Below are 22,668 nucleotides of genomic sequence, written 5' to 3'. Positions count from 1 at the left end.
TAAATACACGAATATTATGGTATTAAATATAATATAATATATTTATAATTATTATTATTATGAAAATGTTCCTCATGAGTTAGATACAAAAGAAATTGGCGTAGCCAAGGGGTTGTGGAACAGATAAGCTACAGCTCTCCACGAAATTTCAGGAAAATTTAAAAATTTTCTCAGTGTCTTGTGGGACGTATTATGCAGGACATGACTTTGTATTAAAAATTGTATTTCCATACAATGATATTCGTAGAAAATAACAAATTATTGATAAAAAATCATCATCTCTCCCCCCATCACCACTATCACGCAAGCCATGACTGAGTAGTCCACTGATTTACCAATCGACTTATCTATCATCTATGGAGTATTATATATAATATATCTCTTCGCTTAATACGTTATCCTGTCGAGTTTACCGCAACTCGTGTATCCTAGTGAATATTTACTACTACACTACAAATACTACAATATTATTATAGTATAGCATCACCGAACACGCGTGTATATTTTACGAGGAATTACTTCGTGTCCCCGTTATCGAGATACTCGAAGAATTTTCCGCTATAAATTGTGCTAGCAGTTTTAAACGTAGCGATGCGGAAGGAATGTATGATAATGTAATAATACAAAACGATATTTACATTTTTCTTAAAAAATATTATATCGTATTATTTTCCAGTATCGTCGCGGTAAAAACCGCTCGATAAATACTGCTTTTATTTAAGTCTTTGATTTACATATTATTGTAGTTTTAAAATAATAATATAAAATATTAATAAAAAAATAATAATAAATTAAAAATTCGAAGAAAAAAAACACGAATTGCGGTTGTATACAGATAAAAAAAAAAGTGCAATTCTAATTTCATAACGATCGTATTCGCATAATATCATACTATAGAAGCGAACGCGTTCTTCGACCCTTCATCACTGCGCCCCTCAACTTCGAATACTAAATGAAGTACATATTTTGATGTACTGTGCTTACGATACATTCTACGACACGGTTTCATCGTGCATACATCGGACGGTGCCGCGAGTAAGAGGGACATTATGTCACACTACTATATTATTATTAATACATATAGTATACTAATAAAATCATTAATTTTTTTACTGTTGTGAGTGAAATCGCTGACTATCATATTATTATCGTCGTTGGCTTTTACAGTTTTCGCATGTATAGTTTGAGATGAAATAAGTCGACAGAAACGTAAAGTATTTCGAAAATGCGAAAATAACAGGTAGAAAATATTTTTCCTGATAAGTCGTCGGCATGATTTCCGGTCGAATTTCACCAAATTGACTCAATAGTCAATGCAATATAATAATATGATATTCACATTCTTCTAACCCACACACACACACACACACACACACATATATATATATAATAATATACACATAATATTATAATAACTGCGACGATTATCGCCCGTTACAATAATGCGACACGACGGAGTTGGTATTGTAACCGTTAGGCACGTGTTATGCCGATATCACGGCGGCGTCATATTATAGGTCGTCTTGCAGCGGACGTCGTGATGTGCACCCGCGGTGGCCGGGTCGCGTTCATCGGCGAAGTGCGCTTCGATCTCGTCGAACCGCTTGCCCATCGTTTCGGGCAGGCGGGCGTACACGTACGCGGCCATGGCCAGCGATGCGGCGGCGAACGCGGCGAAAGTCGTGGCCACGCGACCGCCGCTACCGTCGCCGCCGTCGGCCACCGCATACGGGAACGCTTTGAGCACGACGAACATGAGCGTGTACGCGTACGCCACGAGCGCGGCGCCGGCCGATGCCCGGACCGAGACGGGCAACAGTTCGCCGACCAACGTCCACGGGAACACGAGCACGCCGGCCGAGCCGCCGCAAGCGAACACCGCGACGCCGATCAGCGGCCACAGCGGCGCGGTCGCCGGGCCGCAGGTCAGGGCCACCATGGCAGCCGAGCACGCCATGGCCAACGACGATGCGATGAGCAGGGGCCGGCGGCCGATGTGCATGGACAGCGCGCACGCCACAACGCTGGTCAGCAGCCGGACGGCGCCCAGCGCCACCATCACGTCCATGTCCGAGTACGGTCCGCCGATGGCGACGGTACCGGCCACCGACCGTAGGACGGGCACTGCGTAGAATATCACCGGGTAACAGCCGCTCAATTGCTGTAACAGGAACACGGTGGCCAGCACGCGAACCGGCCGGGTCACGCTCCGCGGCTGCGGCGAACGCCACCAGCCGCACCACTTCCGCTTCCGCCGCCGAGTAGCTCGTCCGCAACTGCTGCAGTGCGGCTGTTGCGTATGCACTGCTGATCCATCCGTGGTCGTCGTAGTCTTCGGATCGCGGGACAGACGGTCCAATTCCTCAGTAAACACCTGCGCAGTAACAAAATGTAACCATTAACCCGTAGCCCAAAGACCGTCTTCAAGAATTTCTCTAAGGGGACAACCGATTTTTCGCCATACACATTTTCAGTGGAACCCGAAAATGGATTTAGAGTTTAAAGAACTGATTGTTTAATTTATTTTTGTTCTTTAGAAAAATCAGTATGACGTGTATTAAAATGAAATAGGTTTAATGCATTATTTAGCTGTAATTTTGCAAGCAAACCCTGCAATTTACACATTGTATGAGCTGTTTATAGTTTTGAAATAAATATGACATATTTGCACGTCAATTATTTGTGATATAGCAGGTCGAATTTAAAACCGTTAAAAATGACGATTAACAATAAAAATATATTGGTTGTATTAATGTATACAGTATATTACTATATATTTTTTCATTAAAAAATAAACTATAGTTTATACTTAATGTATTATTATTTATTACGCATAATTTATATTTAAGCTACATTTATTATTATTATATAAATTAATTACATGTGAATCTCGAGTGTTTGTAGGTAAAATATATTATAAATATCTAATCATCAATATGTGCCTATTGCATAGTATTTTATCGCACACGTGCACATACACGTTTGTTGAATGTGTTGTAAAAATCATAATTTTTATAATTTAATAGTTTCAACGAAAATTTGATACTATTTTTATATTATTAGTTACACACGTCAACACTTGACACGTACAAAATATATACAAAAATATTATATTAGTCACATAATGTAAACAGAGGCGTATCCAGAATTTTTTTAGGGGGCACACACACTGTCTACAACTTTATAAGACATATTGTAGTATGCGTTCACGTATACAAATAAATCTTTGAAACAAAAAATAGTAAATACGGCCAACGAGGGGGTGGGTAATGGCCCCTGTGCCCCCTAGATACGTCACTGAATGTAAATATACTATTAAATATTACCATACGTCCATACAAATATAGTTCCTTATCCTTATAAAAGTTCATGAAACGCATCGAATAATTGTAGGTATTGATTATATTAATTGTAATAATTAATAGGTAGGGTTATTGATCTATTAAATATTTATTATGATTAATTATAGTAAAATAGGGTTTCAAAACAAATCGGAAACGTATCACGCATTTGCGTAACATGTTTCTGTACCTTAAACATCGTATACGTAACATCGAATTCAAGATTAGCGAACTGCATAAAATATGTTATTATTATATAATATACATATTACTGATATTATAATAAACAAATACAAAACCAACATACAACCATAAGAAAACATAAAGTAAAATAAGACAATAAACTATTTTCTTCAAAGTTCTGGCATAAATAAAACCACAAAAAAAAGATAAATTCGATGATTTTTTATGAGTAACCACTAATAAGTAATTAATAGATAAATACAATACGTAATAAACGCAATTCGTCTGACGGCGACTTATTTTGTAAGAAAATATTTAATCAAATTTAAGGTAAGAATAATAAACCATTTATTAATTGACATAAATTTAACAATATCTTAATACGTCACCGTTCATTATTCTGTTTTTTTAAACTATATTCATAATGTAGGTATACAGTTTTCAGTTGTAAAATTCAGGTTGAAAATAATTAGTGTCAAGGCAAGTTATATGAGGTAAAATAATACAACCATATTGGTATACTCTCACTATTTGTTATTTATTATTAAATATTTAGAAAAATCTTTAACATTTTTAATAAATTTGAAAATAGTATTTTCATATAATTTCATCTTATTTTAACTCATAATCCGGTAAGTCGAGATATTTTGCATTTAAAAAAAAAGTATCAATTCAAATAACAAATTTTTACCATCAAGGCATCAAATGGTGTCTTCTTAAGACAAATATTTAAGTACATAAGAATTTAGGAATACAGGAATGTTTTTAATGGAGCCAAATATGAAATGGACTGTTATCCCTTGGGTTCTTTTGCCTATAATAATATGTTGGTACATATTATATTTATTATTATCATCAATGTTGCACTTCTACGTAGAAGTATAGAATAGGAACCATATTGATATCTTTAAGTTTTTAAAAATTAGTGAAAATATTCAATATTACTATTTAGTAAGACAGAATAAGAAAATTTTTCAAAATTATCAAACGAACTTGATTGTTTTTCGGGTATATTCTTCTCATCGAACTCCTGACGTCGTAGATATGATCAGTCCGAAACTTGGCTAACCAAACCGGACTCTCCGGCAGAAAGATGACTAGAAGCACTGTCGTGATGGCCGTGAATAAGAAAAATATCACGTTAACTGTCTGCCAATGGAACAGTGATCCGACCGAGGTTGCGAACAGTACGCCCACCGAAAAAAACACGCTGTTCAACGACAACAGCACTTGTCTATACGAAGAGTGAGCTATTTCCGAAACGTAAACGACAACCATAGATGTCATGCCTGTAAATAAAAAAAGATTCAAATGTCTGTACACTGTACATGTTATTATTACGACTTATTCATGGACGAACTTACCATTTTTCCGCCTCAAGGCATTACAACACTATTATATTATATAAAAAAAGTAGAAATATACTGAAAAATTGCGCCACGATAGATCGACCGTATGTATCATATAAGTTATCATTTTATCAAATCTTACCTCCGCCAATGCCGGCGAAAAATCGGCACGCGTAGATCAAAACCATGTTTTCAGGTCGAGCAATCGAAGCAATCGACCAGGATATCAAGAGCGGTACGGACGTGAGTAAAAACGCGTTCTTCCTGCCGATTCGGTCCATTATGATGCCAATCGCAATCGCCCCGATTGGTGTGCAAAACACTAGAATGCTAGCTAAAAACAGTAAAAACGCATATATACGCTCATTATAATGTCAAATATAATAATGGACTGTTGTGTAATCGTTAATAGTAACTACAACTAGCTTCAGATACTTAGATCGACTGATTTAAAGAAATCAATTGTCCAAGTGATACATTAGTATACCTGGACTTAGAGCTAGTGAAATTACAAAATATGTATATACCAGATTTTTCTTACTAGTGGTATAAATGGTATTTTTAATAATTACCAAATCACGATATACCAATAATACTACTAGTCATAATTGATACAATTTGCTAAGCATAAATCTAATTGTCAGTAATCCAATCAATAAGTATACGCAAAGTCTAATCAAAATATAAGACGGTATAATATTATAGTAAGCAAGTATGTAGTTGTATCTTTAAACTGTATATATTAGCCGGATAATCAGTTTTTTCAAAACGATAAAGACGTTTATGTTATTAATTTAAATTTAAATATATCTATAATGACCCATTGCTAATCGAAAAGTATACTATTGCTTATATTCGTAATTCTATAGTGAAGGTTTATTATACTTACTTAACCAAGATAACTCTGAAACATCTGTAAATTCGTAGTGATTCAGAAATATGTTCGAGTAAACCATATTGATTCCAGGCTGAGTGACCAACAAAAAAGCAACTACACTTGCTAATATCTAAGCAGAAATACGATTAATGTGTATCATTCCAATATTCAAACTCGTTTGTAATCTTTTCTGAGGTGTATGTATTTTTTTTTTAACGTTAACTAGTTTTGACAGTATAGTGAAGTTTTGTTACGGTATGGAGAACCAATTGGCAATAATAATATTAAAGTCATATTAACCTGCGGGTAAAGATCTCCTTTAGACAGTTTGTTGGTTACATTTTGTTCGACGTGGGATATGATATCATTTGATCTGAATCTATTATAAGAACAAAAATATATTTAAGATATACTTATAAGGTAGAAAATAATTATAGGTAATAATTTATAAGGAAATTATACTAAGATTTAAATAGAAAATCAACTCATAAAATACAAAATATAGATAAGCTACGAAAAGAAATTTACTAATATATTATGTCAATTAATAATCATTAAGGTTGCTTTGAATAATATATTTTGATTATTCGTATAAAAATAAAAATTTAACTTTCTCTAAAATGCACAAAAATAATAATGAACAAATATACAGCTAATATTATATGAATAATATACTAATATAAAATAATACAATAGCAATTGTATGTTATTATGTGCGTATTTTATAGTGTTTTATTTTATTTTTTACTCACTGTATTCCATTCGAAAGAGTTTGATGATTTTTCCAAATGGGTGAATTCCTGGAAATAAGTGGTGTAGTAAACGTACTATACGCCATTGTATATATAATGAATGAACCATAAATATGTGCTGCAACATCATGTTATAATATACGTATTATCTAACGTATATAGTGTATACGCATTGATCCAATGTACGAATTCAATTTTTTTTTTAGCGTACTTTGATATATAGCAATAGCTTATCTCATCATTTAAATTATACGCGCTGCACCTCGTGAAAATCATGGCTTTAATTTAATTTATTATTATGATGGTATATATTGTTTAGAAACAGAATATAACTAAAACGTTATCTGAAATATTAAGTAGTCTCGTTATAATATTAGACCATACCTAATTAATGAAAGACTGTTATTGTCTACAAATTCAATACATTTTTTATAATATGTTATATATTAATCACACATTATAAGGACGATCGCATATCTACACGGCTATACGAAAACATCAACTTCTATATGAGTAATATACGAGCGCATTAATTATAATAATATTATAACCTAATAATAATTATTAGGTATACACGCCTTATTATATTGCCTAATCAAATTCAATGTGTTCAAAATTATATTTCGGTATATCCAGGTTACTTGCAATACGTTACACAGAGAACACAAGTACTAACAGTAAGTAAATGTAAGTACCTCTATAGAATATTTAGGTATACGAAATATAGAAATAAAAAATTTAACAAAATAAAATATAAATTATATAAATTTAATATTAAAATAGAGATAAGACAATACGTAAACTTCAAAGTAGCTTAAACCAGAAATATAAATAGATAATGGTTTTTTATAAAATCGACATTGTTAAAACACGATATAGGTAACAAAAATCATGATCAGGATTATTAGTTACCTAATATTATTATTATCTAACCTACATGTAAATTGAAATCGAAATTCAAATAGTTATTATGTATCCAATAAATAAATTATATTAAAATACAATAATTTACATAGAAATAGTTTATTATTAGTTAAAAATAATCATAAATATTCAGCGACCCAATACACTTGAAACTGGGATTTACAATTCATAAACATGTTATATTACCTTAACTTAATTAACATATTATTATAAAAATTACGACGTGCAACGTATACAATAACAAGATAATACTTAGAATTATGATTGTTTGTAATGATTAACATTTGTTTTGATATGCCATCACAACAATATTAATAGATTATACATACTGAACTATAATCACTTATCAGTGTTATCACAATACCATATCGTTCGTATACAATAATAATAATTAATTTAAAAATTTGATTTTTGATTACAAAATATGACGTACAACGTATATCGCTAATACCACAGCGGACGTGTAAATAGACCTGTGTGAATAGATGAGAGGGTAAAAGTATAACTTTGTGCCAGGATAAAATTTTATACATAGAACCGTCTTTACTAACTACAGGTGGGTTCTCTCTCGAATTCCACCCGCAGCGTTGATGAGGAGGAGTGGAGCGGTTTCAAATGTTCACCAAATGTATAAGGTTGTGCGGGAGTGTATATACAATAAATAATATGATGCCATCGTATTGCTGCGAACGAGCTTTACAGTGGTTTACTCGGTCGCGTGAAGTAGTCCTCTATTTCTCGAAAGCTCTTGCCCAATGTCTCGGGCACGACGAAGTGCACGTATACGGCCATGGACGTGGACACGGCGCCGAACACGAGAAACACGTTTGGCACGGAGACGGCGGCCAAAACGTACGGGAACACTTTGAGCGTGGCGAACATGATCAGGTAAGCGTACGACACGAGCATGCAGCCGCCGACCGCCCGGACGGGCGTGGACAGCATTTCGCATATCATCGTCCACGGAAACACGAGCACGCCGACGGAACTGCTGAACACGTACAGCATGACGCCGCATAGCGACCAAGGGACGGCGGTCGTGTCCCGGCTATGGTGAGTGGCCGCCACCAAGACGGACGACGTCGCCATGGCCACACACGAAAACACCAGCAGCGGTTTTCGGCCCACGCGCAATGACAGCACGCACGCCAACACGCCGGATGCGAACCTGACGATGCCCAGCGCGGCCAGCGATTGAATCCCGATGGCCGGCGGGTAAGCGGCGGGCACCACCGACTTCAGTATGGGCAGCGCGTACGATATGATCGAATAGGCGCCGGTCAGTTGCTGGAGCAGCAGCAGCACCGTCAGTATGACCATCGGCTTGTACGCCGCGGGATTGGACCGAACCGACTTGAAAAACGACGGCTGACGGACGTCCGGGCCGGCGGCGTCGTCCGACGCGGACCTCAGGCGCCTCCACTCGGCTTCGAACACCTGTGCAACACGCGCGTCATTTACTATTTGTGGACCGCAGTGAATTGGTTCCCGGATACTTACAACGGTTTTTCCGGACATTGTACATTATGAACCCCCCCAACTTTGTCCAATCTACTTCAAAATTCCAACAAATAAACGCAAATCACATCTTTTAAGATTTTTATTTTTTTTATTACCCTATCCTCCAATTTTGTCTGATCGACTACGATAATTGGTAGTATGATGTATAATATACATTGCCAAAAATTTAACGTCGAAATTGGTAATTTTTTATTTATTTAATATTAATTGCACATGAAAAATACAATTACCTACATAATGTTATATGTTTATGAAAATTATGAATTGAATAAACCTTTTTTTTTTGTCATTGAAAATTATTGTGCTGGGGATCCAATTATAAGCCAGATCGACACTGCCAAAACAAATTCAATGAGTGGGGTAAGAGTAAGAACTAAAGAACTAAATTGTTTACTGCCAATGCAACATTTTTGAATAACAATCATATTTTTTTACGGTTTTCATCGTTATTTTTTTTAAACGATATAATAAACATTATTAGTTTCTTATTTCGAGTAGGTTTTTTTTCTATTTATATTACCCATTGGCCATCACGTCTGTTTTGAATTTTTTTTAAAAAAATATTATTTTTCTTTCTATGAATTATATCAGTGACGATTTCATAAATTGTATTTAAGTATTTAAAGTTATATATGTAACTTACATATTATAACATAGTAATATAATAAAGTTTATAATGTTTATATAGTATAAAAAAATAGCAGAGGAAATTCTAGATAACCGTTGCATAAAATACCAAAAACCAATTCGGATTATATATAACTACAATAATAATAATAATAATTATAAAGGGTCAATTTAACAATAGGGGGCCGTGTTTAATGCAAGATTAATATAATTGTATGAGTATGACCCACCTGATTATCGTTCGGATAAATCTGTTTCACTGCTATTTTAGCTTTATTAATGTGCTCGGAACTCTTAAACTTCAGTATCCAGATAGGACTTTCCGGCAAGTAAATTATTATAAGCGCCATGTTGACAATCGTGAATATGACGAAAGAGAAGTTTATGACATTCCATTTCAGGTCAACCAAACAAGTGGAGAGTAGTACGCCACCAGAAAAGAAAACGCTATTAAGAGATAGCAATATCTGCTTGTACGACGAGTGACTAATTTCCGACACGTACACTAAGCCCACCGTAGTCATTCCTGATTGATTTGTTAAATTTAAACATATATTATGTTATTATTTTATCTGCGAGTTTTTACATTTGTATACCTGCACCGATCCCGCCCAACAGTCTAAAGACATAACATGTGTAGATGTTATCTGTACTTGAAATGGTCACTATTGTCCACGATGCGAGTAATGGTAAGCAAGTTAAGAGACAAGCGTTCTTCCGGCCAATTCTATCCATCACCAAACCGACGAAGAATGCTCCAACGGGTGTACACAAAACCGAAATACTTGCTTTCATAAAGAACAACATCAAAACTTCACTTTAACTAGGTATACTTGAACACATCTTAAAGCATACATATTATTATTATTTATTTATTTATTTATTTTAATATCAGTAAAGATTACTAGGCCTCACTGAGTTTAAACTCGTGTGGAGGCCTAGTAGTTATCTTATGTACAACACATTTACATTTATCTTTTTCTCCCTAAATACCTACTCAAATACACAATAAAAAATCAATAACAGAAATACAATAATATAAGTTTGAACAGCAAATATAAATAGACAAGTTATGTGTAAAAAAAGCAAACATTGGTAGTTTAAAACAAATTAATCGTGATACTTCAATATTATAGCATCATATTCATCATGGTGAAGCCAATGGATAATGTATTTTTTAAAATAGAAAGAGACATATTAGCCACTTCTTTGGACATTATATTATGTGTCTGTGTCCCAACAAAATCATACATTTTACGACATCCAGCTTTTTTGGGAAATTTTAGCGAATAGTTATTAGTAGCATATCTAGTGTTGACTTTGTGATTTACAGATGATAACAGGTTATTTTTTTTTAGGAAATTGGTACAGGTTTTTATATATAGTTTATTTATATTAAGTACATTGAATTTTTCATATAATTTTTTTGTAGGATATCTCCATTTTTTGTTACAAGCAACTCTAATAATAGTATTTTAGCATTTTTGAAGTCATAATAGCACATTATCAAAAGCGCTACCCCAACCTATTATGCCATACGTGATTACAGGTTCAAAGAGGGTTAAATATATAATTTGTATGTCTTTACAATCTAGTATTTCACGTAGAGATTTCATGATGAAAATCATCTTTAAAAACTTATGAGTAGTATTAATAATTATATTATATTATACATATATGAATTTAAAGGGCTATTAAATATTTTATTTAAGGTGTGGGTGGCGGGAGCTAGTGATGGTAAATGGATAATTGGTCCCGGCCAATTTTTTCCTTGTGAATATGTGATACATTTTACAGAAGATTTTTTTTGCAGTATAATACATTGAAATTAAGATATAATTTAATGTTACTAACAAACACGGCGTATCAGCTGTTAAAGTGTATTTTTAATGACAATAAGATGAGTTAAGATAAAAATTTTGATTATATGATCAGTTGTAAATTATATCATAGTAAACTATTTTAAAGTACATTCTTCATCTCTTAAATAAAATTATAACTAAGCCAATCGTCCGTATACGGCATTTTTTTGAGGGACCAATTATATTGTCAGGCTACCAATTAATATCCTTATTTGGATTCTGTCATCTAGGATCTGTCACCACTATCGCTTTCCAAAAAAAAAAATTAAATTAATAATAATAATAAATAATGATTATTAACGTGACGTTAATTGTGACAATCAACAAAATAATCATATTAATTTCAATGAATCATATTTTTAATCATTGATGCCTGATTTCTACAATAATTATGATTTGTACAATCGAAAGCAATTTGTTGCTGCTTGAAATTTAAATGGTATTTAATTGGATTTAATTTTGATCTTATTATTTTATGCTTTGTTATAGGGTCGTTATAAAAAATTATTTTCTAACATAAGTCCTCATAAATCATTTTTTTTATTTCCATTGGAACAAACTTATAACGTTAAATAATAATTAAATATTATTAATTATATTATAATAGGCATTAAAGATTTATGTAAGTATATAAATAAGGTTAAAAAATTATATTATTTTTAATTTGTAAAATGTTTATTTTTATAAAAAAAAATTATGTAAAAAATCATGGATTTAGTACTATATACGGTATAGTATTTTTAAATTTAAAATATTACAATTTAGTATGTTTATATAATGCATAATAATATATTCATTACTATACTTGTATCTACAGTGGTATACTAACGGAGAAGGGGGATAACCTCCTCCCCCCCCCAAAAAAAAATCAGGTCTAAGTACGCCACTGTGTATCTACAAATAAGTATATTTAAATTTGTAGATAATATAATAATAACTTCCTATTCGATTGGATCATTATTTTTAAATAAATAATAAAAATATCTCTAAATTTGAATATCTGCTTATAATTTAGTGATAAAATAATAATTCTATTATTTGTACTCTGATACTAAAATATATTTTTATCTAGGTAGTGAATATTTGATATAATAGATACAAGTTTAGCATCTGCCAATAAAAAAAATATTTTAACTATTGTCTATTAGCATTTAACAATTAGCTGAATTAGTATTGATTATTATTTGTTATTAATGCTATCCTTATATTAGATTAAATATATAATATTATGTGTGATCGTACACTCAATGTTTGAAATTATTATTTTTTAAATTTAAATTTAAATATAAAATAGGGTTATTACTTATCCATGAAAATTGTTCTTTATTTATTGATGGCATATGATGCAACATATTATTTGAATACGCTAAATGTATTCCCGGTTGAATGACCATTAATAAAGATATACAACTAGCTAATACCTAAAAAAAAATAATCTTATAAGTTATACAAAATAAAAATAATTATTTTATTCGAATGGATTAAAAATTTAAAACCTACTTGAGGATATAAATCTCTCCATAAAAGACTTGAAACGGAATATTTTTCATCCTCCACGTCTATGGTTTTATTCTCTGCGTTCCTGAATAAAAATTTAAATATCTCAAGCGCATAATTTGTAGAATAATTATATAAACAAATTTAACATATTTAGTTATAATACGTACATATTATTTTGACCGTCATCATTAGTTCCATATGTGTCTATTAAACTAATTATAGTTGTAGTATTTATATTGCAATCTGAAATAAATATTTTAAATTTTAAATTATTTAAAATGTTATATAATTACGTACTACTATTCTCGGGTGTGGTTATTTTGTCCGCAATGGTTTTGACATTCTGATCTACATTACTCATTCTGCTGTTACCCTAAAAGTAAAATTATCAAAATAAATATTAAATATTTCTAGCAAACAGTATTGATGTACATTACTACTATAAGTAACTAAAATAACATTTAATACAGAACTGCAATAATTTTTATCTATAAAATATGAGTTGATGTTTGAAAAAAATTAATATATGTTATATACATAGTGATATTGTGTATTATAATACGATTCGGAAAATATATATCAAATTAAACCAACAATAATCATTTAAGGTCATGGACTTGGCATTGATATATTATTATTTATTATTAATAATCTTTCAAGTATTAAATATTACACTAAACTAAAGTCAGATGAATGTTGTAATGATGTTTGTCAAATATATGTGTTTATATCTATTGATATAGGCCACAGTTTTACGACAATATATATTTCTGTGAATAATAATTATCATAAAAAATTAAAAGAATATACAAATAATGAATAACTTGGGCAGATAACTTATCTGGTTTCTACGAGCCTTATTATTATTTATCAAAAAAGGGTCTAAACCAAAATACCAATAAGATTTGACAGTTAAATAAAATTTTACGTTTGCTCAGTAATTTATTAATACAAAAAATTAATCATATTTAATTACATTATTATTTATATGTACCACTATACTTTATTTTCTGCCTATTTAATAGTTTACGTTAACTTTGAATTTCATCAGATCATATAATATTTTCATGTAATAACCAAATTTGAGGTTAATAGTAATTTTAAATTCTGCAAAAGTGGAGCAATAAATATATTAATTTCACAATGATTTTTTAGTACTACTTCAGAATCTTTTCTGACAGGAAAGCGAATCTTAAATGTGTCGGTAAAAACAAATAAAATTAAGAAAAAACTAATATTTTACGTCTAAGTTGTTTTTCACTACACTTGATGCAATTTTCCAAAATATTTAGATCGATATTAAACTATATATACCAATATACCACAACATGAACAACATAAGAAACCACGGATTAAAGTTTTAAGAATTTTAACCAAATGAATAAATTTTTATCAACATTTCAAGTATCTACGCTTATTTGTTTTTGAATTACAATAACATCTATTTTATTCAATACTGACTTTGTGTAAAAATTCTCGTTTTTCATTAATTTATTTTCCCAATAATATTAAAAAGAACATGGATATTTTTACTCTAAACCTCTCGAAGTGCCAATTAAATCCAAATTTTTTACCAGAAGCTATCCTCAAAGTTAAAAAACCAAGGAATTTTTACTACTAAAGGCAGAAAAAGAACACACGCCGTTGTAAAATTAACATATTCATCGCTCTACTTAAAATCTAAAAATTGTTTAAATCCTGAATTTGTTTGAAAGAATTACACATTACACTAATGCTGCCCTAAAAGTTATACGTAAATTACTATTTTAAATTGTATAGCATTATCAAGATGGATTTATAAATATATAATAAATCCATCAATGTATGCTTTAAAGAGCATATTTACCGCTCACGAATGGATCCTCAATGCTAAACAATTGCATATTTTATTAATTTATTGATAATATTTTAGAATACATAATAGTTAATGTGCATAAAAATATTTTTTCAAAAATGTCGTTGCTACATTAGATATAATATACGTAGATATCAACATATAAGTATAATAAACCGAGATGAGAATCTACTTCAGACTGTAGTTAAGTTAAATTTAACTATTCGATATACTTTTGTGTTGTAGAAAAAAAACGAAGTTAAACAGCTGGTTCACTACAGTAGTTAAAGATCAGCGTATCGTGTATCTATATACAATAGAGCAGTGGGCAGTGGTAGCAATTACGCTATTATACGGACTTCACATTTTTAAGAGATAAATTATTAACAAGAATACATGCGATTAACTCGATTCACATTTTGCATGGTTATTAATTTATACGCATCCGGTCCGTGCGACAGTATAAGATAGACAGAATAAGAGATACGTTAACCTAAGGTGAGCCCATATGTCATATGATATTGTATATTATGTACTTACGTAATAAAATATACTATTATCATTATGTGTACCTGCCTATATGTACGTTATATATCATATAAAATCTTAATCCGTCGTTTTTTTGAAAAAAAAAAATCATAATAATAACATATTACTGAGTAATGAATAACGTTAGTATAGTATACTAAATGTTAATCAAGATGAGCAGGGTAAATGAAAAAAAAAATAAGTTGAATTGGTTAAGTTATAAATTAATAATTTGGTTGCGATAACTTGTTATCTAAGTAACTAAGTTAGTTATACATTTATCTAACCAATTAAATTTAAAAAAATAAAAATTTAATCTAATATTAATGTTCATACATCTGCAATTAAATCTTAATATATTTATTAGGTGTTAAACATAAAAGCAAGTAACAATTACCTGTAGTTGCGTTTAATGTTAGTCAGCAAAAATATAGTTTTAATAGCCTAGAATAAACTATAAAGTATACAACAGTAAAATAATTTTTTATTAATTATTCTAAAATAAAATATAATAATGTATTATGATTCGTAAAATTTTAACTTTCGTATGCATCTAAAATATAGTATCTTATTCTTAGTTATTCGTTTAAAACAATAGTTATTTAGTAATAAGAGTTATCATAAATTTACTAAGCCAAACTGAAGGGTTTAGGTATTAAAAAAAAATTAATGTAATCGTTAAGTAGTAAATAGACGACAAATCTAAGTTAAAAAAACAATATACAGTATAATATTTTAATTATAAAAATAAAATAAAATGTATTATTAAAGTACACTCTTTGAACACTCGATTACAATTAATTATTCACGGTTTAATTTATTCGTTATCAAATTCCGATTAACGAGTAATATAAATTAATAAATCGTTAAAATATTAATCAATTGACAATTTTAAATGTTTGAATTCCAGTAATAATTACACGATAAATTAAAACGTCGATCATGAAAGTGCGGGTAGTAACTTACTAATAAGTAGTAACTACTGTTTAGCCCGCGCTCAAATCGTTGGACATGTGCCAAAGACGTTCCGAACCACAACAAAGTGTTTACAACGTCACCGCGTTAATACCGTATCAATCATTGTGACGTCACTTTATTATTGCATCACCACCAATCACTATTCTTCAGTCATCTGTTGCATTCCATTCCATTTCGATTAATAGTTATTATTCTTCTATTTCCTAATCTTCTTCAACAGTCAAAAATACGATACGCGACAGGAGTGACCGTAGCAGGCCTTTTCTCGATACTGCGATAGTCGTACAATTATTGTTGAGTTCGACGTAAAAATCATTACCCGTACGTCAGTGTCGTCAGACAGACATAAAATTTCGTCGCCGACGTCCTGCCCTTGATCAGTTGTGTAGGTAGGTACCTACGTCGTCCATTATACTACATCAGCTATCCGGCCAATAGATCTAAAAATTCCGGTGAGTACTACAATCTATTACGAAAATATCACGCGTCGGTGCCGCGCGCACCTGTCATTGTCAAGTTTTCGTTAGCTAGAAACTATGACAACCTTTAGTCGAGTATAAAACACTGCGCTGCGTTTTGCCGTTTAGAATATTTTAAACAGTTTTCGATAATCGCGAGTACTAAACTTACAATATTGGTTTTTGTGCAGGTGCACAAAACATTACGTTAGCACACATCTAACATACCTACAAAGCCAGTTCGCTAATCTTTGTTTACCCACTAAAGTGTTTATTGTGACGTTTTATGTTTTCCAATTATTGCCAGTCGCGAAAACATTTGCCCCAACGATTATATACATAATATTAAATATAACTCTATGTCACATACCTATTAGACATTTAGTTTCTAAATTTCCGTAGCACTGATATTGGTTCCGTTACTCTTGCAGGCACAATGGCTGACAACAAAGGACAGAGCACAAAAAAACCGACGGACTCCCAAAAGAAACTTCAAGAGTCTCAAGCTCAGGTTGATGAGGTCAGTATGAGCACATTGTGTACTATGTAATAAATATATCTGTATGAGTGCATTATCAGCTCTGTACATATTCAATAAAATTATCTAATCATGTATAAATATTTCAAGGTTGTTGGAATTATGAGAGTCAATGTTGAAAAGGTATTAGAACGAGACCAAAAATTATCAGAACTAGACAATCGTGCAGGTATATAACATATAAATTATCATAACATTTTAATATTCAATTAATGTTTTAATCATTAGATAATAAAAAAATTTAACAAAATTATATTCTTAGTTAGCTTATGTACAGTTATTATTTCAATGCTGAGCAAGTTGATAATAGGGTACCTTGTACGTGGGTTTTATGAATTTTAAAATTATACATTTTCAGAAAAAAAAATGAAAAAACTAAATTCTACATTCTATAATTATAATAATATATTCTCTATATTTTTATATTTTTTCTTAATTCTCTAATTAATAATAACTAGTATTCATTTTTATTTTAGTAACAAACTCTGAAACATTTTTCTAGTCTAATGATGAAGATATTTAATAATTCTTTTTTATCCAAGAATGTTTAATTGTTTAAAGTTAAATTGAATAAATTAAGGTATGAAAAATAAGTTTTACTACAATATAAGTAATTTAATATTAGCTATTTTATAGTGTTCAATTATAATTGATTTAAATTTTTAATAACTATTTTTATACAACTAAACATTTAGATAATATGTTTGTTACACTAATTGTCTTATGTATTCAACCAATTAAAATAATCTATTCTAATAGAAAATGTAATTTTATTTTAATCTAGGATAAAATAATACCATAAATAAAAAAAATATTCTTATTTAAAACTAATTTAATTTCCAAAAACATAATTTAGGTAATTTAGGAAGTTACTAAACAAAATCTACTTTTTAAATAATTGAATAAACGTTAAAGAATAAGGTTTTATTAATGCTCAGATTTATACAAGTTAGATATTTAACTCTAAAATACTATTTCTTGTATTATTCATAATACATAAAAACATTAAAAACAAAAATATACACATAATACTGTTTCATATCTAGGAATCTCATTGTTTCTAACAGCCCTATTAAACAAAGATTATTATTTATGATTAATTTGCTTAAGTATTCAAAAATAACTACTACATTATGTCTTTCTACAAAAATTTAATATAATTGATTTTTGTTTATGCTTACAATTATTCAGTAGGAAGGTAAGTTTGGTTAAATAACCATAAATAGTAGATAGCGTTTTCAATAAAAGAGTTTTTTTTTTCCTATAGTAAAAATTGAACATATTTGTTAATAAGTAGTCATTTGTAGAATGCATTTATAGTATGCACCATTGCATTACATGATATATATTAATAGGCTACTCAAATAATATGTAAAAATAAATATTATTATTTTGGTATAAAATAATAATAAATGACACTGCTGTTGATTGTTATACAATTTTTTAGATAGAAAAAGATTTATTTAAATTTTCTATAATTTATATATTAGTATTGAAACGTCTATTTAGTAGATGCGTGTGTACTTAACATAAATTAAAATTAAATATTTTAGTTTTTTATTTCAAAAATTAGTTTAATTGTATTTTTAGTTGCTAAAGATTTAATTATAGTTATGTGTATTTTTAATATTCAAGTTATATTAACACAGTATTTTTAAATATTTTTACATTACAGTAGGGTCCCTTTGATCCAGATTTAATGGGACCGGATTATATCCAGATTAAATGGAATGATGTTTTTGTCATTAGCAGTAAAATTAGATTCTTCTTTCAATTTTTCATTAAATTTGAAACGTTTTGTTGACAAAACTAAACATACAAAGCTTTGTTTTTCTTAACGTGCGTTTCTTACTTAAACTGTCCACATTCAAGATTTTTGCACAAAAATTTTCGATTTTTTTACCAATCAGAAATAATGTTTGTTTATGATTCACTAGCATTAATGTGAAATCTATATCAAAATTTGAATCATTAGTTTCCTTAATGGTTTTTCTAAAATATACAATATTGTGTGTATTGTGAATTTTTAGAATTTATTTTTCTCAGATAAAAGTTAAGTTACAAAATTGTAATAGGTTAATATCAATTACCTTAATTGTCAAACCACCATTGCCTCCTAAAAAACTATCATGGAACTATTATCCTTAGTACATAAATATAAATAACCCAAAATTACTCATTCAAATTTTGATTAAAATACATAACGTTTTTAAAACCGTCATGTTTTGTTTTATCAATATCTATTTTTCACTAGATTCTTAAAATGAATAATTTTATTACAGATGTATTGCAACAAGGTGCATCTCAGTTTGAGCAACATGCTACAAAACTTAAAAGAAAGATGTGGTGGAAAAATTTAAAGGTTTGTAATATTAAAAATTTCCTTAAACTTAGTTTACATTATGTACTTATTATAATATATTTATTTTAATTTTACTAGATGATGATTCTTTTGGGAGTTATTGTAGCAGTACTTTTGATTCTTATTGTTGGTAAGTTGTTTTCAAAATTTGACTTAAATATTATAATTGATAATTATTAAGCTGGTACTCAATAATAATCACTTAAGACTTGAACATTTAGTAGTAATATTTTATATATTCAATTTTCATCAAAATTGAAATATTGTAAAAAGACCAATGTACAAAATACATTTATTAACTTTATGTTTGATAAATCTGTTCATTGTCACATTAAAAATATAACATAAATTTGTTCTGCTGAATTCAAATTTGACATGTTAAACATAGGTCAGAAAGAGAAAACAAATGATATGCTGATTTCCCTTCAAAAAAACAAAATTAAATTTATGTCATATCTATAAATATGATAAATTTATAAAATAATGTACCCAATAATTTTCGAAAAAAAAATTTAGAGTGATATTATTGTAACAATTAATTAAATGTTTTTATTTATAGGGTCATTCTTTAGTTCCAATTAAGTAATGTTGCTTATGAACAGAAAAAGAAGAATCATCATTTTACATCCTGAAAGCATTAACTTAACATTATTATTTAATATAAATTGTGATAAATAATAAATTAATGAGTCACAAAATTGCATTTTTAATAGATTACATTATATACATATTTGAACTTTTTGTCTGTTGCTAGAAATATTTTATTTAATCTAAGAAATGTATTTAATTTTTTAATACTCAAATAATTATAAACAGATTTTTTTTTGTTATTCATAAAATATTCAACACTGTACAGTAAACTAAATTCTAATATTTAATCGTTTATAATTTTTAATTTATTCCTTTATTATTATTGATTATTATTACTTTAATTTAATTTGAGGTTTAATTGGCTATGGTAATAAAATATTGTATTGAATATAATATTTAATGTATTTTATTTTACTTTTTTATATCAAACAAATTATTTTTATAGTCTAGGCTGATGCATAATAAAATATATATTTCTTGTAAATCTTAACAAACATTTATTTTTGCTAATTATAACTTTATATTTATTGTTAAAAGGTTGAAAGCTTTAGGAAATATATTATGAAAACATCGATTTAATAATTCAATTATAATTTGATTGGAAAATCCTTGATATAACCCTATACTAGATATTATGTATGTATTTTTTTGTAATAACATTTTACAAAGTATATAAATATAACTACCTGAACTTAGTAGAGCTAATTTTTTGCTAAGAGTTTTTTTTAACCTAAAACAAACTATAAAGCATTTAACTTTGTTAATTTGAGTTAAAATTTAAACTAACATGAAATATTTATTTTAATCATGTTGTTTATTTTGAAAGATTTTAAATTTTAATACTTATTTGATTTATTAGTTATTACATGTGTGTTATAACTTTTAAGTTAACACTGTTATAAATTGTTTGTAACTTTAAAATCCTATTTGATTATTTGATTAAAACTTAATATTAGTTAATTAATTACTATCTATGAGTTATTAACTCATAACATACGTAATCATAAAAATTAAAATGTATAATAATATATTTCTAGGAGTATGATTGCAGACTTGTCTCAATTGCAACAGGGTAGTAATATAATGTATTTAATTAAACATATTAAACACATTTAAGCGTATACTCACAAAAAAAAAATTGTGACTACATCACTATATATAAGGGCATAAGGCCTGGATTTAAATATCCAAAAAAAATCAAAATTTTTCTTTATAAGTATAATTATACAGGAGATAGGAAAATAATAGTTTAATTTTTGGTATTTTTACACTGCTTTATGATATTAATTAAACTAACAATACTACAAAAACAAAATAAACAATATACAAGAAATAAATATAATCACAATGTATTTCTTTCTAATTAGTTGTTATTTGTTTGAGTCCGGGTAAGATGGTACACTCGATAATTACTGGAGATATTTAAAGATGTTATGATATTCATTTATAGATTGACATTTGGTATAGATGGAAAATATCAAAGTAAAAATAATGGAAACAATATTTCTTGAAATGTTTTGTTTCCTAATTTAAATTCGCACTTAAAATGAATAAAAGGACCTGAAAATTCAGAATAAAAGTCACCTTTGAAAAATCTGTTTCTGTCTAACATGACAACTTAGTGGTGCAGTTTTAAATTATCAAAAAATTTTAATTGTTATGCTTCTTAAGCAAATGTTGGAGTTATAAGTTTACTTTTTGTCAAAAAATGATCAAACTTATATTTTTAATGTTTTATTCTTAAATATTTTTTCTTAATTTTCTTTCAAGTTATATTATAAAGACACCGTATTGACTACTGTCTTTATTAATTTAGCTTTAAACTCATGTTACTTATCTAGTTATTTAAATTACAACATAAGACGTAATATGTTTACAGTTTTTTTTATTTAAATATAATTTTTATGAAGAAAAAAGAGAAACTCATTAAAAATAATTTAAATAATGTATTCAAATACCTGCAATAAAATTGTCTTGATTCTACTAAAAAAGTTAACAAGTTGTCGAGTTATAATATAACATAAGTGACTTGAAGCATAATTTATGAAATGATTTAAGTTATTAAGAACTTTTAAAACGTTGAGTATACAGATTACAGCCTTACAGGTAAACTGAATATAAAATAACTTTAAAACGATTTTCCGTTGTTATCATTTGTTTTTTTGGCGGCCTTATCACATTAAGTCGATAGCACGACCTACAGAATATAGATATACTATAGAGCAGTATTTACCAACCTTTTTGTAATAGAGACCCTAAAATTTACCATGGTTATGCGACCCATCGCCAAAAAAAAAATGTGATTGTATAGTATGATTATATATTTATTTATTTATGGGTAAGTTTAGCCAGTCGTGACCCATAAGGTTGGGAAACACTGCAATAGAGTATGTATATTATGAATTAATGATCTCGTAGAGAAAAATAAAAGATAGTTGATGAT

At 29.1% G+C, this 22,668-nt stretch overlaps 3 protein-coding genes across 8 annotated transcripts; 1 reads left to right on the top strand and 2 right to left on the bottom strand.

Moving 5' to 3' along the window:
* Nucleotides 1-14: 14 nt before the first annotated feature.
* Nucleotides 15-6,771, bottom strand: LOC113560982 (sugar transporter ERD6-like 7). Its single transcript, XM_026967141.1, has 6 exons — nucleotides 6,503-6,771; nucleotides 6,051-6,129; nucleotides 5,763-5,880; nucleotides 5,016-5,207; nucleotides 4,518-4,813; nucleotides 15-2,374 (listed from the first exon to the last, which is right to left on the bottom strand). The coding sequence occupies exons 1-6, from the start codon at nucleotides 6,586-6,588 to the stop codon at nucleotides 1,496-1,498; spliced, it is 1,650 nt and encodes a 549-aa protein (XP_026822942.1). The 5' UTR covers nucleotides 6,589-6,771; the 3' UTR covers nucleotides 15-1,495.
* A 207-nt stretch (nucleotides 6,772-6,978) lies between these two features.
* LOC113560989 (facilitated trehalose transporter Tret1-like) lies at nucleotides 6,979-22,312 on the bottom strand. 6 transcript variants are annotated; one of them, XM_026967177.1, is made up of 8 exons: nucleotides 22,184-22,312; nucleotides 13,234-13,309; nucleotides 13,104-13,179; nucleotides 12,937-13,018; nucleotides 12,740-12,857; nucleotides 10,171-10,362; nucleotides 9,805-10,100; nucleotides 6,979-8,863 (listed from the first exon to the last, which is right to left on the bottom strand). In XM_026967177.1, exons 2-8 carry the CDS (start codon nucleotides 13,295-13,297, stop codon nucleotides 8,123-8,125), a joined length of 1,569 nt encoding a protein of 522 aa, XP_026822978.1. In that variant the 5' UTR covers nucleotides 13,298-13,309; nucleotides 22,184-22,312; the 3' UTR covers nucleotides 6,979-8,122. The 6 variants fall into 6 exon arrangements, with proteins under 6 accessions (XP_026822978.1, XP_026822954.1, XP_026822962.1 ...); XM_026967153.1 differs by lacking the exon at nucleotides 22,184-22,312 and adding an exon at nucleotides 16,219-16,254 and having other exon boundaries at nucleotides 6,980-8,863; XM_026967161.1 differs by lacking the exon at nucleotides 22,184-22,312 and adding an exon at nucleotides 17,105-17,261 and having other exon boundaries at nucleotides 6,981-8,863.
* LOC113561033 (vesicle-associated membrane protein 2-like) lies at nucleotides 16,421-20,399 on the top strand. Its single transcript, XM_026967219.1, has 6 exons — nucleotides 16,421-16,728; nucleotides 17,166-17,254; nucleotides 17,363-17,441; nucleotides 19,555-19,634; nucleotides 19,713-19,764; nucleotides 20,194-20,399. The coding sequence occupies exons 2-6, from the start codon at nucleotides 17,171-17,173 to the stop codon at nucleotides 20,214-20,216; spliced, it is 318 nt and encodes a 105-aa protein (XP_026823020.1). The 5' UTR covers nucleotides 16,421-16,728; nucleotides 17,166-17,170; the 3' UTR covers nucleotides 20,217-20,399.
* Nucleotides 22,313-22,668: the final 356 nt, after the last annotated feature.

This window comes from Rhopalosiphum maidis, chromosome 4, assembly GCF_003676215.2.
Source record: "Rhopalosiphum maidis isolate BTI-1 chromosome 4, ASM367621v3, whole genome shotgun sequence".
NCBI lineage: Eukaryota > Metazoa > Arthropoda > Insecta > Hemiptera > Aphididae > Rhopalosiphum > Rhopalosiphum maidis.
The sequence above is the reverse complement of the archived record's forward strand: the minus strand, read 5'-3'. Positions and strand labels throughout refer to the sequence as shown.

Bases quoted from the DNA above. Each gene is read 5' to 3' on its own strand.
- LOC113560982 (XM_026967141.1), bottom strand. From the start codon at position 6,588: ATGGCGTATAGTACGTTTACTACACCACTTATTTCCAGGAATTCACCC. The intron at 6,130-6,502 runs GTGAGTAAAAAA...TTCTTATAATAG, and splicing joins ACTCTTTCGAATGGAATACA to ATTCAGATCAAATGATATCA. The intron at 2,375-4,517 runs GTTCGTTTGATA...GTTACTGCGCAG, and splicing joins TATACCCGAAAAACAATCAA to GTGTTTACTGAGGAATTGGA.
- LOC113561033 (XM_026967219.1), top strand. From the start codon at position 17,171: ATGGCTGACAACAAAGGACAGAGCACAAAAAAACCGACGGACTCCCAA. The intron at 19,635-19,712 runs GTTTGTAATATT...TAATTTTACTAG, and splicing joins TGTGGTGGAAAAATTTAAAG to ATGATGATTCTTTTGGGAGT. The intron at 19,765-20,193 runs GTAAGTTGTTTT...TTTTATTTATAG, and splicing joins ACTTTTGATTCTTATTGTTG to GGTCATTCTTTAGTTCCAAT.
- LOC113560989 (XM_026967153.1), bottom strand. From the start codon at position 16,242: ATGATCGACGTTTTAATTTATCGT. The intron at 13,310-16,218 runs GTAATTATTACT...TTTTACTTTTAG, and splicing joins TCGACGTTTTAATTTATCGT to GGTAACAGCAGAATGAGTAA. The intron at 10,363-12,739 runs GTAATAACCCTA...TCTTTATGAAAG, and splicing joins AGAACAATTTTCATGGATAA to CAAGTATTTCGGTTTTGTGT.